Source organism: Sturnus vulgaris, chromosome 14 (genome assembly GCF_052056855.1).
Source record: "Sturnus vulgaris isolate bStuVul1 chromosome 14, bStuVul1.hap1, whole genome shotgun sequence".
NCBI lineage: Eukaryota > Metazoa > Chordata > Aves > Passeriformes > Sturnidae > Sturnus > Sturnus vulgaris.
This window is the reverse complement of record NC_142256.1, coordinates 3,566,224-3,583,404: the sequence shown is the minus strand read 5'-3', so window position 1 is coordinate 3,583,404 and position 17,181 is coordinate 3,566,224. Positions and strand designations below refer to the sequence as shown.

Genomic DNA, 17,181 nt, shown 5'->3' with positions numbered 1-17,181 from the left:
GGAAAAATAAACATGTGGTTGACAAGTGGTGTAGTTTTCTGAGTAATAGCGTTACCCAAAGTGTTTTTTCAAAACCCTTTTCCCCTACATCCCAGAGAGGTGAGCAATGGTTCATCAGACACTCTCAGGGCTGCTCTCTACTCAAATTTTATTTTGTCGTGATGGGCCTAAATGTCCCCAAGGCCACGTGGTTTGGTTGGTAAAGCCACCTTTGCCCAGCTTGGCTGATGGGAGGCACAGGTTTCCCCCAGGGCTGCTGCAGGTGTTGGCACTGGGGCTCCAGCAGGCAGTGCAGGGTAGCAGATTTTGGCTCCTGCTCAGACAGGACTGAGGGAAGCTGGCTGGAATTTGCCTCGGTGGTGGGAGGCTTTGCTCTGGGTGAGGCAGTGCCAGTCCAGGGGCTGGAGCTGGCTCAGGGGCTGTGGGCACTGAGGGAGCTGTGCCAAGGTCAGCCTTGGTTTTGATGCATTAAATTTTAGTTTCCTTATTTTCCAGATTCTGTCGTGCATTAGTTTATAACTCTGAACTCCACACAAAGTGTTCCAAGCTCTCCTCCCAGCTCAGGCACACAGAACAATCCTTTTCCAGCCCCACAACCAAGGACAGCTGCAGCTCCAGCCCCAAAAAGTGCAAAGAGCAGCGAATGGAGGAGAGAATCTGGGAGGATGGGACTGCAGAACCTGGAGCTGGAATTGGACCAAAACTTATAAAAGTGTGAAAACTCGTGACCAGGATCCATCTTGGATGTAGCCAAAGCTACATCTTGAGCTCTTGTACTGCCCAAGGTGAATCCTTTGAAGGTCTTTTAATAAATCCCTGCTTTATTCCTTTAACTCTGTCCAGCCTCTGTTCCAGGCAGCCTCTCCAGCCTCAGTTTCAGTGTGTGCAGTCCTGCTGGTGTGGCTGGAGGGAATTCAAACACCAACAAGGTGGTTTTGAAGATGAGGAGAGGTTCAGGTGAGGCTGTGGTGGAAGAGGAGAGGGAGAGGAAACCAAACACAGAACGGGTCATTTCAATTTCAGGAAATCTTTATGAACCATCACATTCTCCTCTCTGTTTTGAGTGTTTGGGTCTGGCCTCATGGTGGCAGCTCTAATTTACATCTGCTTTAAAGCTGCTTAAAAAAAATAATACAACCCCCCCATATTTAATTTTAAAGCCACCCATGTGCCCTGTGATTCTGGATTGTGTTGCTTCTCTGGGGAGGGCTGTGCAGGATCTGTCCCTTGTTATGGGCTCTCTTTTTGCTGCCACATGAGGAGCAGCCTGTCTCCTCTGTGCTAGCATCCCTCCAAAGACTTCACAGGCAAGCCTCTTCCCTTTGAATCTTCTTTCCTCATGCAGGATCCACCCAGCCAAAAACAATAAAGCATAAAACTGGAAAGAGAAAACAAACAAAAAAAAAGAGGATTGTGATTTCTGTCTTTTGCTGCCAGCTGGCTGCATGACTTGAAACGACTGAAGTGCTTTTCTCCCCCCCAACTCCTTCCAACCCATTCCAATGTGTTAGTCCTTAAGCTGCAGCAGGAAAGTCTGGGAATAACTCACATCCCAAAGTGACAGCCTGAGAAATGAGGAGCTGGTCTCCTCCTCAGGCACCAGATGGAGGAATGGTCCTGCTCAACCCTTGGTTTTTTGGGAACAAAAGTTTCTGTGCTGTCTGCAGGGACCCATGGCAGCACAGCTCCTGCATGACTTTCTGCCACAGGGTTTAAATGGAGGCAGATGGTGCTGAGGCCCCAAAAGTGCCTGGGGAATGAAGGAGCTTCTCTTAAAACCTCCATGGTGGTGGGGACAAGAGGCTGAGTAAAGAAATGGGTAAAGCAGAGCAGGGCAGTGTGTGGAGCATCCTCTCAGTGCTTGGGTGTCTCTGGGGTGTGACAGGAGGTCCCCACTGAGCTGTGGGATGGCATGGGGTGTGTTTGGCACCGTGTGGCTGGGATGGGGCACTGCAGGGTGTATTTGGCAGTGAGCATTTGGGGTGTGTAATTGTAGGGTGTGTTTGGCTGTATCCAGTGATGCTGTGTAAATGTGGGGTGTATTTGGCAGGGCACATTTGGGCTGTGTGAATTTGGGGTATGTTTGGGAGGGCACATTTAGGCTGTGTGGATTTGGGGTGTATTTGGCAGGGCACATTTAGGCTGTGTGGATTTGGGGTGTATTTGGCAGGGCACATTTAGGCTGTGTGGATTTGGGGTGTATTTGGCAGGGCACATTTAGGCTGTGTGGATTTGGGGTGTATTTGGCAGTGCACATTTAGGCTGTGTGAATTTGGGCTGTGTGGATTTGGGGTGTGTTTGGCAGGGCACATTTGGGCTGTGTGGATTTGGGGTGTATTTGGGAAGGCACATTTAGGCTGTGTGGATTTGGGCTGTGTGGATTTGGGGTGTGTTTGGCAGTGCACATTTAGGCTGTGTGAATTTGGGCTGTGTGAATTTGGGGTGTGTTTGGCAGTGCTGTGTCACCCTGGCGTGTGTTGGTGCCACCAGGACTCTGCCACAGCCCCGAGCGGAGCCAGCAGCAGCACTGGCAGCAGCTGACATGGCTGAAAAAGGGCAAAAATGGCCTGGAGGAGTGATGGGGGCATGAAGGAAGGTGAGAAGCAGCTCAGTGAGCAGTGAGGTTGGTGAGGATGAGGAGGATGAGGGGGTGGATGATCCCTGGAGCAGCTGCGGCCTGTGCAGGCCCCACACAGGGACAGGTTCTGCTACGGGAATGGGCCCTGTGGTGGCTCCAGAGGACAGGAATGGGCCCTGTGGTGGCTCCAGAAGCAGGATTTTGACCTGTGATGGCTCCACAAGGAGCAGGGAGATATTCCTGGCAGGAATGATTGCCTGTGGAGCTGATTCCTGGCAAGAATTGTAACCAGTGGAGGCCCCACACATGAGCAGGTTCTCCTGACGGGAATGGGACCTGTGGTAGCTCCATAGGGCAGGAATGGGACCTGTGATGGCTCCATAGGGCAGGAATGGGACCTATGGTGGCTCCAGAAGCAGGATTTGGACCTGTGGTGGCTCCACAAGGAGCAGGGGGATGTTCCTGGCAGGAATTGTACCATGTGGAGCTGATTCCTGGCCAGAATTGAAACCATTGGAGGTCCCACACAGGAGCAGATTGTCCTGACAGAACCGTGACCTGTGAAGGCCCCACAGGAGCTGGGACAGGTATGAGCAGGAAGGACAACCATTATGTCCCAACCATTCCTCTCCCAGTCCTTCTGCAGCCCTTGCTGGGACGTAGATCCTTCAGAAGATGGGGAAGTTGAGCCATGGTGGGTGGGGGTAAGACATTGTGTTAGTTTTATCTTTGTTTCTCATTATCCAGATCAGTTGGTGATAAATTGAATTGACAGGGATTGGAAAAGGATCACTGTGTTTTTAGAGCAGCCCATCAGCTTTTTCATCTTATTTCCCCCCTTGCCTTGGTTGGGCAGCACAGTGAGTGGACATCTGGCAGCCCACCACAGCAGCAAACACTCATTTCTGCTACCCTAAGCACAGCTAGTGCCAAAAAATGCTTGGCACAGCCCCTGTGGCAGGGCTCATGGGAAGCCAGATGACTGTTGTCCATAAAAAAGAGGGATGCTGGTTGTTTCTCTTGGCTGTGCTTCTGCTTCCGTGGTGCCTCTGCCATCAGTTGGAGTCTCATGGGTTATCCCTTGTTGGCAGACATGGTGACAAGGTAAAAACAGACTTTTTTAACTCAATGCAAGGGTCATGAGATGCCCAGGGTAGTAGCTGCTGCATTAATAACCTTAGTTTTAACAGAAACAGCGAGTTTAAATGTTTTTAGTAGATACTGGGATTGTTCACAGTGTGGCTCTCCTGCTGCTTGGGGGAAAGTGGAAAATATCTCCCCTGTCAAACCCATGTCTTGGGCACTCACTATTTCTTCCATCTTCCTCCTATGAGTAGGATTGGAATTGGAGGGAATTTTTGAGTGCCTGGCATGTAGTTCTGCTTTCTAGACAGCAAATCCGGGGCCAGCAGATCCCCAGGAAGCTGTAATATGGAGATTCCTGGAATCTCCAGGAAGCTGTAATTTGGAGACAGGGCAGATGTATTCCAGGGGAAGGGAAGCTTTAGGAGCTGAGCAGGAGTTCAGCCCTACTCCCACAGCTGGTTCAGAGTGGTTTCCATTGCTGCTCTGGAAGAGGAGCTGTATTTTTAATCCTGTCCATGGAAATCACTTGAGGGGAACACGTTTTTTGTAGCATTGAGTGAGCATTGAGCTTTCATTGAGCAGAGCAGTGCCAGGAGGGATTCCTGTGCTGGTGCCATCACACTACTGTGTGAAAAACCTGGCTTGGCTATTCCATGAGTTTTCTGATGTTGTAGTATTTTAAGAGTTGCATTGCCTCCAGGAAAAGGCTCGTCCTGACTTTTCTTTGAATGTCTGCCTGCAGAGACTGAGCTGTTTGGAGCATGGTGGCAGTTCCTGGCAGATGGGGATGGTGGAGATGACAGTGACATGTGCAGGGACACTCACTGGAATTTCCTCTCTGCTCTCTGCCATGAACTTTGAAGCATTTAGAGTCTCCCCAACTTGGAAAACGAAGATGTGATTCATGGGATTCTGAGCATACTTTGTGGTAACTTTATTAGTGCAGGAAGTTTATTTGTGGTCACTAAATGTTCAGCCATTTAAGTCAGATTTAAGTAGTTTTAAAATTCATATGGTTTGGAAGCGAAATTTCAGCCTCCCTGGAATCAATGGGGAAAACCACCACATCCACTGGGATAAGATTTGTCTTGTGATGCTTTAAGAAATGTGTCTTGAAGTTTTCTGCTCCTAATTGCATTCCTTTGTTCTTTTCCCTTAAAGTCTTGTGAAGAAAGCAATCTGAGGACCATGCATCCGTGACTCCTGGGGCCAGGGCGATGGAAGTTGTAGAGGGCCGCCAGCGTACTGCTTCCATGAGCATTCCCAATGGATATGCCAACAGGATTTTCCAAGGGAACATGGAGGGAGGGAGCACTGATGCCTTGGAGGCCTGTGGTGCTGAGCACTGCACCTCTGGAGATGCAAACCCCTCTGAGCAGGAGGAAACACACCGGTATAAGAAGACAACCAGGGGCAGCCGGATCTGGAATTTCGTCAGAAGAAGGAAAGGACTCTCTACGAATAAAGACAGACCCCAGTCCATGATTCTGCTGGGAGTTGCCTCTGAGGTGTCAGAATTAAAAAAGCCATCCTTCATGGACAGGGTACGCTCGTCAAAAAAGGGAAGATCCTCCAGGGCGTCCAAGAACGTGGATTTGAGAGCGTCCAGAGTGCAGGATGTGTGTGACCCCGAGGAGGACCTTCAGAGCAGTGGGCAGAGAGCTGTGTACAGGGTGAAGAAGCTGGGTGATGGCAGGAGGCCCTCCCGCCACTCCTACGCGGGCTACATCGAGGATTTGGACTCTTCTTTTGAGGACATAGAGCTGAACATCAGCATTCCCGAACTCGATGCCACTGAAAGTAAATGTCTCAGGGATATCGGTGGCAGATTCCACGGTGAGGATAATGATGGTAACTGCCACAGAGCACCGGCCAGGAAGTGCGAGTCTTTGAATTTTGAACACGTTAAGAGTCCTGCAATTACAGAAGGGGACAATCCAAAGAGGTGTGCTGTGCTCCCGCAGGAGAGCAGGAGAGGAAGGAGCTCTGATGTCTGGAGCTATCTGAAAGGAATTTCATTAGCTAGCAAAGATAATTCAAAGCTCCCAGATCAAAGGGCTGAAACCAATTTCCAGAACTTCGAAAACGCAACGGATCATTCCGCTTCTTACTTTGACTTCGATGCGAGATGTGAGGAGAATCTCAGCCAGAGGAAAAAATCAAACGGTGCCCCCAAAGCCACTCACTTTGGGGGCGTTGTGAGGTTCTTGAGCAGCGTGGCCGAGGCAGCCAGGCGCCTGCGGGGCTCCTCCAGGGCGTTCTCCCCCGATGAGAAGAGGCCTCAGCGCAGTTTCCGGGGCCGCAGGCAGGATGTCGCCTCCCCCAAGGAAGGTTTGGTTATCGAGAACGAGAGTGCCAAGGCTTTCTGCACGGTGGGAGCCTGTCTGCAATCCCCGGATTCAGGCACGTGGGAGAACCTGAGCTTTGAGAGTTTAGCGGGGAGGGAGCACTGCAAAACTGCAGATGGGCTGAAAGGTGTTGGTTCCTGTGGCCTGGACAGTGGGAATGACAGGTTTAATGGAACCTCACGTGCTCCTTCTGGGCCAGAACCATCCGTGTCCCAGCTGGCAGATGGATCTTTCATTGAGCTGAACAGCAAAGACCTCTCTGAGGATCTGGTTGAACTTCCACAGACGACTCTGGCTGAACCGATTCAGGGCTTGGGCACGGCTCCAGAGAAGAGCCAGGTCATGGCCAGGGACCTGCTGCCTTCCCATGATCTTCCTGTGAACAGTGTGGATTCTGGGGACCTGGGCTGTTCTCCAGCTGCCAGTGGGGACTTTTCTGCAGAAACTGAAGTGCAGACCCACCTCCCACAGGCATCGCCAGCTCAACTTGATTCTGGGGATGTGGCTTGTGCCCCAGTGGTTGCCAAAGACATGGATCCATCTCCAACAGTTGCTCAGGAGCTTTCAGAGACAGAACTGGATAATCAGGACTTGAGAAATCCTGAGCTGCCTTTGCAAAACTTGTCTGGAGGTGAGCTGGAGTTTCAAGACCCTGGCAGTGCCCTGGAGAGGGTGGTGGGCAGGGACCTGCCACCTTCTCTTGATCTTCCTGTCAATAATCTGGATGCTGCAGATCTGGGCTGTTCTCCAGCTGCTGATGGTGCCTTTCCTGCAGTGACTGAGGCTCAGACCCACCTTCCACAGACATCACTGACTAAACTTGATACTGAGGACGTGGCTTGTGCCCCAGTGGTTGCCAAAGACATGGATCCATCTGCAGCTGTGGCTCAGGAAATTTCAAGGACAGAACTGGATAATCAGGACTTGAGAAATCCTGAGCTGCCTTTGCAAGACTTGGGAGGTGAGCTGGGGATTCAGGACTCGGGCAGTTCTCCAGAGACATCACAGGTTGTGGGCAGGGATGTGCCACCTTCTCCTGATCTTCCTGGGAATAAGCCGAATGCTGTGGACTCGGAGCATTCCTCAGCTGCCAGCGGTGACTTCCCTGCAGCACCTGAGACTCTGATCCACCTTCCCCAGGCAGCTCTGACTGAAGAGGTCCAAGACAGTGTCAATAGTCTGGAGAAGAGTCAGGTCATGGGCAGGGACCTGCCACCTTCTCCAGACATTCCCGAGAATATTCTGGATGCTGCGGACACGGGCTGTCCCGCAGTTGACGTGGACTTTTCTGTAGTGACTTTTTTGAAGTGCTCCACAGTGAAAAGGCAGGGTTTGGAACAGTCAGGTGGGCGCATTAAAAAGCGAGGAACCACTTCATTTGTGGAACAAAGCTCTGTGGAGGTCATGGGCAGAGTGGAAGAGTTTGAGTGCAGGCCCTTCCAAGTGCACGTCTCGAGGATTGTCTCTTCTGGACGCCTCAAAAATGGAAAGGTAGGAGCAACTTTTTAACGTTGGCAAGAGCACCACGCTGTTGTACATCTCAAAAAGTTGGTTTGCACTTGAAAGCATTTTTTTTTACATCCCTCGTTGGGATTTCCAGCTAAGGAGGGTTTGTTCTGTGAATGGTGGCTGCAGACAGAGCTTTTACATCAGTCTGAGTCTGAGCTCTTAAATCTCCAGAGCTGCTTCTCCTATGACCCTTTGTGTGTATCAGTGTCTCTTGAAGAGGGTGTAGCAGTTTATCTATTCCTAGACACTACCTTTATTTTTTTTTTCCTCTCTGCATTTAGGTTCATTTGAAGTAGAAGCTCCTAAGAAGAGGGGTTTTAGAAAATGGAGAGTTTTTAAGTGTGCCGTGGGCAAACAGAATCCAGCAATTGCACTTTGCTGGAAACACAGAGCAGTTTTTTTTCGTGTTTTCTGAGTTTTCTTACCTAAAATAGTTGTAGGAATGATGGGGTGGGTGATGAATGAGAGGTGAGCAATGTTAGTGGCTCCAGTCATGGCAGGATGTTCCCGTCTCCAAAGCCCTTAAAATCCTCAAATTTAAGTGGACATTGCATTTTGGACTGGGTTCTGGGTGTTAAAAATCTGTCTTGTCCAGTTTATTGCTATGAAACCTCAGAAGTGCTGTGGAGCTAGTGAGGAGCCCAGTTTTAGGTTCTTTTGGGTATCTGCTGGTTAGCTGAGGCTGGAATGAGGACTTTTTCTTTTTTCAAGGTGCAAGGTAGAAAAATTAGGTTGATTTGTGAAGAAACTTTCTCTTTTCCTTTTGGGTTTGGAGCGACAAGAGATATTCCAGAGGTGGTGACACTGCTGCCTGTTGGAAAAGGGGTCACAGTAACTTCTGAGCCAAGAGGGGAAGTGTTTGAAAATTGGCAGCAGATTAGAAATGCTGGGGGGGGGGAAAAATCTGAACTTCTGACTTGCAGCTAAAACAGGCAGCAGTATTGTTAGTTATTCCTGGTTTTGTTTCTCTGCTCTGTTTTGTGTAATCCAAAGAATTACAAAAGCTCTCTGTGTAATCCCAGGCACTGCAGAGGAGTGAGTAGTGGTTGGTCACTTCTTGAGGTTTCTGGAAGAAACATTTTTAGGAGGAACTTGAGAGGGCTGTGGTTTGATATCCCTTCCCAAGGACCAAGCTTGAAAGGATTCTGGGCCAGGAGCAAGATGAGAGTGGCAGGAAAGGATGGAGTGGAGCAGAGGGAAATCCCAGCACTCTTCTGTTCAGGGGCTGCCTTGTCTGATCCCAGCACTCTCAGGGCACAATCCCGGTGCTTTCCCAGCTCAGCTGTGTGAACTGGACATGCCCTGAGTCCCAGCTCAGCTATTGCAGCTCGCTAACATGACCAGGGAACTTAAATATGGTGCTTGAGATAAGTGGGCAGGAAACCTCCCCCGAGTTCCCGTGGAGCGTGGCGATAGCACACGACCTCCGGGCTGCTGCGCTTTCCTGTGGCAGGGAGGGCTGCCAGGAGCTGCAGCAGGGTGGGAGGGAAAGCAGGGAGCCCCAGCCGGGCTCTGAACACCTCCTGAACCCCAGCAAACTCCCGCTGCAGCTGTGGTGGTGATGGTGCACAGCGAGCTGCTGGTGGCACCAAAGGCTCCGAAGGGAGGCTGAAGGAGGGATGTCGTGGCCGGGAAGAGCCGTGCAGAGTGTGCCAGCAGCTCCAGGGACAAATGACCTGACATTCCCCGGGGATTTGCTCGCCTATCTCCCATCAGGGAGCGGCACTCGGAAACACTTTACCAAAAATAAACACGGGAGAGGAGTAACTTCAGCCTGAGCGTGACAGTAGCAGCAAACTCCAGCCCCTTATTGTTTGAGGGCTCAATCCATCTCTTTGCTGGCACCTGTTCCTCAGGACAGCCCTGCTGCCTCCATTCCGGGCTGCTCTGATGGACTGTAGGATTTGGATTTCAAGGGAAGTGCTCAACCACAGGCAGGGAGAAGGTGCAGCCAGGACGGGGTGGTTTGGCCAGGCCAGCTGCTCTGAGCAAGTTCTCCAGAAGTTTTACACTGTGTGAGCAGAGTAGGGCAGAAAGCATTTCCCAGACAACTTCAACATTGCCCCCCAAAAAAGCAGAAAAGTGCCTGTTCCCACAGAAACACTTTACCACTTCCCTGTGAGGAGATTGTGCTACACCAGCCTCAGTTTTTCACACTAGGGATGCTGGAGTGGGCTTTAGGGGATCTGTACATTTGTTCTGTCTGCAATTAATGCCTCTGCTTTTTGCTTTCCTGGTCTTGCCTTTTAAAATTCCAATGTCTTTGAGCAGGAGCTGAGTGATGTGGGCAAGTAATTTGGTAGGATTTGATTCTGGTGCTTTAAAGGAAATAGCATTGCAGCAACATTTAATAAAAGCAGATGGAGAAAAGTAGAAAAATTGAAAAGCACATCCCTGATAGTTGCTTTCAGACCCCATCCCAAATTCTCATTGGAACTTGAGAAACAGTGGAGATCAAATGTTTTGAAGAATTGGAAAAACAAATTATCAGTGGGAAATGCATCACTCCACTCAGGCTGCTGCAGCTCTGGAATCACAGTGCCATCTTTATTGTGAGATATGAGAAGTGGAGTAAAACATGGCATGGAGGTTGCACGAGGTTTTGGGCATAATTTCCATTCTCCATGTCTACACTGAAGTGAGTTATCCTCCTCCATCCTCTAAAGCCACCAGAGCATCCCAACAGGGAAACTGCTGCTGCAGGAAGTCAGGCATAGCCCCAGGAGCTGTCTTGGAGATTTCCAGTAGCTTGAGATGATGTTTAGACGGAAAGCAGCTTTGGTACCATTTATTTTGCAATTATTATGCAAATTATTTTGCATTTATTTTGCAATCCCAGCCTTCCATCAGGGTTCCTAACTGGCTGGTGTGTCGTGGACAGGGCTCGTGGGTGATGTGACACCTCCTTTGCAAAGGCTGCAAAACAGGCGTCTGAATTCAGATTTCAGGTATCAGTTTGGAGTTTTTAGGACCCAGAAACAAGTGTCAGGTTTATTTCTGGCAGAGAAATCTGCCGTGGGGTGAGGTCCCTGCTCGTCTCAGGGCCACATCTGGGAGCCTCTGGGCTGGTGACACCCTGGCAGTGACAGAGCAGAGGCTTTCACTGCAGTCTTTCTGTGCCCTCTGCTGGCTTCTTTGGGAAATAAGAGGGTTTTTTGGATGGACCTAATATTTTTCCTTGGGCTTCAGGATTTTATCTCCAAAGGGTTTGCAGGCTGCAGCTTGTTGTGGCTGTGCACAGACCCCAGCTGGGTTTGTGAGGCCGTTCTCTGGGGGAATTAGGATTGCCAGAAGTGTGAAAATGAGATTTCCACAGGCTCGTGAGCCTTGGCAAAAGCTGTGTGTCCCATAGGATGAGGTGCCAGGCTGATGGGATGCTGTGCTTGGTTTCAGGGCTCTGTCAGGGTGCTCAAACCCCTGCATGGCTGCAGATGTTTCTCCAGAGCAGCTGTTGGAGCGTTTCCTCCAAACCCTAGGCTCGGGATCCAGAGTGTCCCAGTGGCACGGAGGTGCAGAGTGTTGGGTGCAGGGTGCTGTCAGGGCTTTAGGAGGATTTTGGGATCCCTGGGCCACGGCTGCTCCTGCTGTGTGGGAAAGCAGGAGCTCTCCCTGCGGTGGGTCTGACTGGAAGTGCAGGATTTACTGATTTGCCTGAGTGTGCACATGCCAGGGGAGGGGTTTGCAGATCTGCTGCCTGATAGCTGGGGCACAGCTCAGATCCTCCCACAGCTCTGGGGTTTGGCTTTAGTGCAGCTCCAAGTTTCTTTTCACCAGAGGAAGATGCAGCAAAGTTCCCTTTTCTTTGCAGGTGGTACCCGTCGTGAGTTTTAGCTTGAGGTTGGTTTGTTGTGGGAGCAGCTGCAGGGATGGCATTGCTGAGTGGATTTGTCCCTTCCCTCCCACTGCTGGATGACACTGACCAGGAAATGGTATCTGGGAGAGTTGATCTTCAGAGCTTTCTTCATCTCCTGGTTATTCAGCTCCTGGGTTGTGTCTCAGCCTGCTGTAACAAATAACTTTATAGTCCTTCCAAATGAAGAAATAGTACTTTACTTTCTTTACTCTGCCAACAGAGTGCTATATTCCTGTCTGCAGCGAGGTGCAATTCACTTGCAGAATGAAGATTTTGGGTATTTATGGCTTTTAATATGGTTATGTCTGACAATCATTTTATTTTTAGAGGAGACAAAACCTCTCAAGCCTATCTGCAAGCTTGTATTCATAATAACCAGGAGGTGCTAGGAAAATCTTGAATTAAAGCCTATATTTAGTGCTATCTATAGTGAGTAGGGTTTTTTGGGAAGTGTATTTTTAACATCATCAGGGAAAGGCAGGTTTAGTTTGCAAAGCTGATAGGCTTTGCATGTATATAGAACCAGCCATGGAACACATGGATAATTCAGATTTCCACATGTTTTCTTTAAACACACGGTCTGTCTTTCCTTTATCTCATTCCAGCCTCAAAATTAAAACAGGGATCAGAGCAGGGATGGGAAGGGGAACCTCTGAGCATTGCTGGCCTTGTGCTAAAGGGACTGTGTGTCCAAAATTCCCTGGATGGAAGTTTTTCTGTGGCTTTTACCTCCTCCCAGCTGTTTACCAGCCAAGAGAAGTGTACTGGCTCATTGGAAATGATGCTGGTGCTGGGAGATGGAGCCTTAATTCATCCACGGCTTTCTTTTGGGGTAATTACAGCCTGTCTGCTTTGCTCTTCATCTGTAAATGAAAATAACAGCACATCAGTGAAAACGAGCTGCTGGAGTTTTGAGGATGGATCCACCAAACCATCCCAGGCACTCAGTTATCAGCAGGCTCCTGGAAGTGTGACAGATGTGACTGTGATTGAGCCTAGAAACCTCCCGGAGTGGAACACCTCCCGTTTGCTTCCCCTGACCTTTGTTAAATGATTTTTTTTCGTTCTGATTTCTTGACTCTAAGATTATACACAAGACTTCCACGGTGTCACATGTCACAGAGAATAAAATGAAAAGTAGGAGTTTGAATTGTGATGTTTTTAAAAAGAACATTCCATTCTGCAAAATGTCACGGTACAGTTGTCATTTTCAGGAACTTTTCCTCCTGGAATAGAATAATAAAAGTTGCATTGAGGAAAACTCCAACGTTTTTCTCCACTTAGCTGTAAATGCCAATTCTTTGGATCAGTGCATTAAGGTGTAACTGAGGTATTTGCCCATTTTATGGGTGCTTCAATCAATTGCAGCTGTTTTATTCGAGTGAATGTTTTGTAGGCTGGAGATGAAGGACGTGTGTGGTTAGCTGTTGTCACCAGTGAGCTGCCAGCCTAGCTGGCTGCTCTTTGCTGTCCCTTACACAGCCAGCCCTTGCTGCTCTGGGGCCCTCAGCACCAGCTAATCCCTTCCCTGCTGGGACTTGGGAATGGGACAGCAGCAAGTGTGTCCCAACAGGGTTACTCCTGGAAATTCCTGGGACATTGGAAGTGTTGGGTTCAAAGCTGTACAAAGTTTAAGCCTGGGAATAATGGGAGAGCAGCCTCACCCCAAAATGCAGAGCAGCAAGGGGTTATTCATAGGAGTTCTTATTCCCAGAAGTTTTTGGGACGCTGGAAGTGTTTGGTTCAAAGCTGTACAAAGTTTGAGCCTGGGAATAATGGGAGAGCAGCCTCACCCCAAAGTGCAGAGCAGCGAGTCTACATCAGGGTTGCTCCCAAAATTCCTGGGACACTGGAAGTGTTGAGCTCAAAGCTGTACAGGATGCTGCAATAGGGGCAGCAGATGCTGACCTTGCAGTCAGAATTGCACTGGGTGCAGATTGCACTGTGTTGGTAATTCTGTATTATTGAATTGTATTATTGAAATGTATTATGGTCTATGATTGAATTGTATTATGGTGTATTATTGAAATGTATTATGGTGTATGATTGAATTGTATTATGGTGTGTTATTGAATTGTATTATGGTGTATTATTGGGTTGTATTATGGTGTATTATTGTAGTATGGTGTATTAATGAATTGCAGTATGGTGTAGGATTGAATTGCAGTATGGTGTGTTAATGAGTTGTATTATGGTGTATTAATGAATTGCAGTATGGTGTATTAATGAATTGCAGTATGGTGGATGATTGAGTTGTATTATGATGTGTTATTGAGTTGTGTTATGGTGTATTGATGAGTTGTGTTATGGTGTATTGATGAGTTGTATTCTGGTGTATCGCGGTGTATTCGTGGGTATCCCTGTGTGTGCCGAGGTGCTGTGGCCGACGTCTGAGCGCTGTCGCTGGCTCCTTGTCTTGCAGCCGCCGTGCCGTGGAGCCGAGCCGTGCCGTGGAGCAGAGCCGTGCCGTGGAGCAGAGCCGTGCCGTGGAGCCGAGCCGTGCCGTGGAGCCGAGCCGTGCCGTGGAGCAGAGCCGTGCCGTGGAGCCGAGGCGCCGCGGGCTCTGGTGGAGCCGTGCCATGGAGCCGAGCCGTGCCGTGGAGCCGAGGTGCCGAGGGCTCTGGTGGAGCCGTGCCGTGGAGCCGAGGCGCCGCGGGCTCTGGTGGAGCCGTGCCGTGGAGCCGAGGTGCCGAGGGCTCTGGTGGAGCCGTGCCGTGGAGCCGAGGTGCCGAGGGCTCTGGTGGAGCCGTGCCGTGGAGCCGAGGTGCCGAGGGCTCTGGTGGAGCCGTGCCGTGGAGCCGAGGTGCCGAGGGCTCTGGTGGAGCCGTGCCGTGGTGCCGAGGTGCCGAGGGCTCTGGTGGAGCCGTGCCGTGGAGCCGAGGCGCCGCGGGCTCTGGTGGAGCGCTGCCGCTCGCAGCCGCTGTCGCAGAGCACGCCCATGGGGCTGGACCAGCTCGGGGGGCGCATGCAGCACCTGCTCCGCAGGCGGGGTGAGTCCCGACACCTCCGCCGTTCCTTAGGGAATTGGGATGATGAACTCAGTTATGGGCTGGGATAAGGAGGGAGGAGTTCACCCTGGGTACTCTTAGTTGTGGGCTTGTTTGAAGATGCTTTAGTTTTGGTTATTATGCATTATATAGGGTTTTTTTGCTATATTATATAGTAATATATTGTATCTTAATTATATTATATTACATTATTATTATATTATATTACTATATGACTATACTATAATTAATTAAGATACAATATATTACTATATAATAATACTATATTGTATTGTATTATATGATTATATGATGTATATTATATTATAACATATAATATAATATAATAATATATAATATAATGTAATATAATGTAGTATAATATATAATGTAATATATAATATATAATATAATATAACGTAATATATATAACATTATATTATAATAATAGAATATTAATATATTACATTATATTACATTATAATATAATATAATGTTATATTTTATTATATTACATTAGTATTTATGTTATTTATATTTTATATTAATTATATATAATTATAAATTATATAATATATAATATATGTATTATACATTATTTGCTATATTATATATAATATTTTTAATATATGACAGTTATTGACGAATAGTCATTAATATTAACTGATTAATATTAATATTAACTATTAATTAATGTCAACTATTAATTAATATTAACTAATATTGACTAATATTCATTGACTAAAACCTGCACTAAAACCACCAAAAATGGCCCCAAAATCTAGCGAGATTCCAGGGATTTATGAGGAAAATAAAGGGAAAATGGGTGGGCAAAAACTCCTGAGGAAATCCCACTTAAAATGGCCCAAAAAGTTCTAAAATCTGCACTAAAACACCCAAAATCTGCCAAAATTCCCGGGAATTCTGGGAAAAACATCAGGAAAAATTCAGCCTAACAAACCGGAAAAGTCCCTAAAAATTCACACTAAGAAACGCAAAAATCCCCTAAAAATCCCACTAAAAATCGCTCAAAAAACTCCTAAAATTTCACCGAATACTTCAAAAATGGTCCCAAAACCCAGCCAGATTCCAGGGATTTCTGAGGAAAAAAAACGATAAAAAGCCTGGGAGAAAAATCTGGAAAAAATGGCACGTTGGATGGCCAAAACCCCCTAAAAAATTTACTGAAAATGGGCAGAAAAGTCCTCAAATCTGCCCTAAAACACCTCAAATCTACCAAAATTCCAAGGATTTATGGGAAATATCTCAGGAAAGGACTCCTAAAAAATCATTATTATTATTATTATTATATTACTATGTTTTTGTTGCTATTTTTTAATTATAAAAACCGAGTGTGTTACAGTTTAAGTTAGAACTTGTTTTTTAGTTTTTTTGTAGTGGAGTTTTTTTCGATTCTTTATCTACTTGGGGTTTTTTTTGTGAAAATCGTTTTGCTTAGTAAAAACATCTTTTGTTTGAGGTGGATTTATCCTTTGCTCTGAGTTATAAAATTTATTTTTAACTCATTTTACACTTTGGCTTCTTAGTTATCCAGTAAAACTAGCTCAGCAATTCTTTTCTTCTATATCAAAATTTAATATAATTTCTATTCCTTCTTCAAATTCTACATTTAAAAATCTTTCCGCTTTACTGACATATCTATAAAACCTTGCTGTTATATCCTTATATTTCCCAATATCTTGATTTTTTTGGGAGATGCAGCCAAGGGCAGCAGGGGTGGAAAAATCAGGAACGTGTTTTGTGTCTGTGCTGACACCAGGTGAGGGAGCTCTGAGAGCCTCATGCTGAGGAGATTTTCTTGCTGCTTAATAGGATTTTTTTTTTTTTTTTGGTGTTTATGAAATCAGAAAATGATGGCATTTTCTCTATTTAACGTTTCTGAGCACAGTCCCCATATTTGGTTGTGATAGGATGAATGGAGCAGGCACGTGAGGTGTAAAAGCTGCTCAGAAACTTGTGGTTACTGTGCTGAAAAGAGAGAGAAAGGACAGCAAAAAAGAGGGAAAAAAAAGCCAATTTATTGTACAGACATTCTGTATTTAAAAAAAAATGATGTTATTTGAAGCTAGGACAGGACAATTGGGAAAAACATCCTTGGGACAGCACCTCAGGATGTGTCCCACGGGACAGACACCAGGGGTTAATGTTGGTGATGAATTCCACTCTGTTTGTCACCGTGTTGTCACCCTGGGAGACTCCTCCCTAACTGAAGCTGCAGTCAGCTTGTCAGCCTGGGAATGGAGCTGAGAGTCAGGAGAAATCCAAGCCTGGAAAGGAATTTCCAAGCTGTGATTCCCCAGCTCTCTCTAAATGTGTGTGTGCACAGAAATTGCTGTGTGAGTTTGTATTTGTGGTTTTTCTCTTGAATTCCTGTTCTCTGTGGTGAGTACTCACTGAGCACTCACGGTTGGAGGTGGTGAGTGGTGATGGATGCTGAGATCACAGCTCAGCTCTGATGTTTGTTTGGAAACACAAGAAGTGAAGGGTTTGGTTTTTTTTCCTCTTGTGCTTGGGTACTTTTCATGATAGAGGAGGGAACCTCATGTGCCAAAAACTGGGTGTGGGCAGGGGCTTTTCACCACTTAATAGTGGTTTGTCAATCATTTTTTTTGTCCTTTTTTCAGAGCCAGGATTAACAGAAACACGATTGAAACAGTTTTTCTGGTGTTTGGGTTTGGATGTTTATTATATCTTAGCAGAAAGTACAGAGAGTTTGACAGCACTTCCAGCTCCAGGAGTGAGGAAAAGTGGCCACAGAGGCAACTGCTACAAGGCCTTTTAAGGCTAAACAGCCCAATA

General features: G+C 47.3%; 1 protein-coding gene across 1 annotated transcript in view; it reads left to right on the top strand.

The window, feature by feature from the left end:
• The window catches only part of LOC106853672 (uncharacterized), a 38,192-nt gene that overhangs the window by 17,512 nt on the left and 3,499 nt on the right, over positions 1-17,181 (top strand). Inside the window, exons 2-3 of the mRNA XM_088173472.1 lie at positions 4,826-7,503; positions 13,797-14,364. Coding sequence (XP_088029598.1) covers positions 4,882-7,503; positions 13,797-14,364 — 3,190 coding nt within the window. The 5' untranslated portion in view covers positions 4,826-4,881. The remainder of the gene's footprint in view (positions 1-4,825; positions 7,504-13,796; positions 14,365-17,181) is intronic.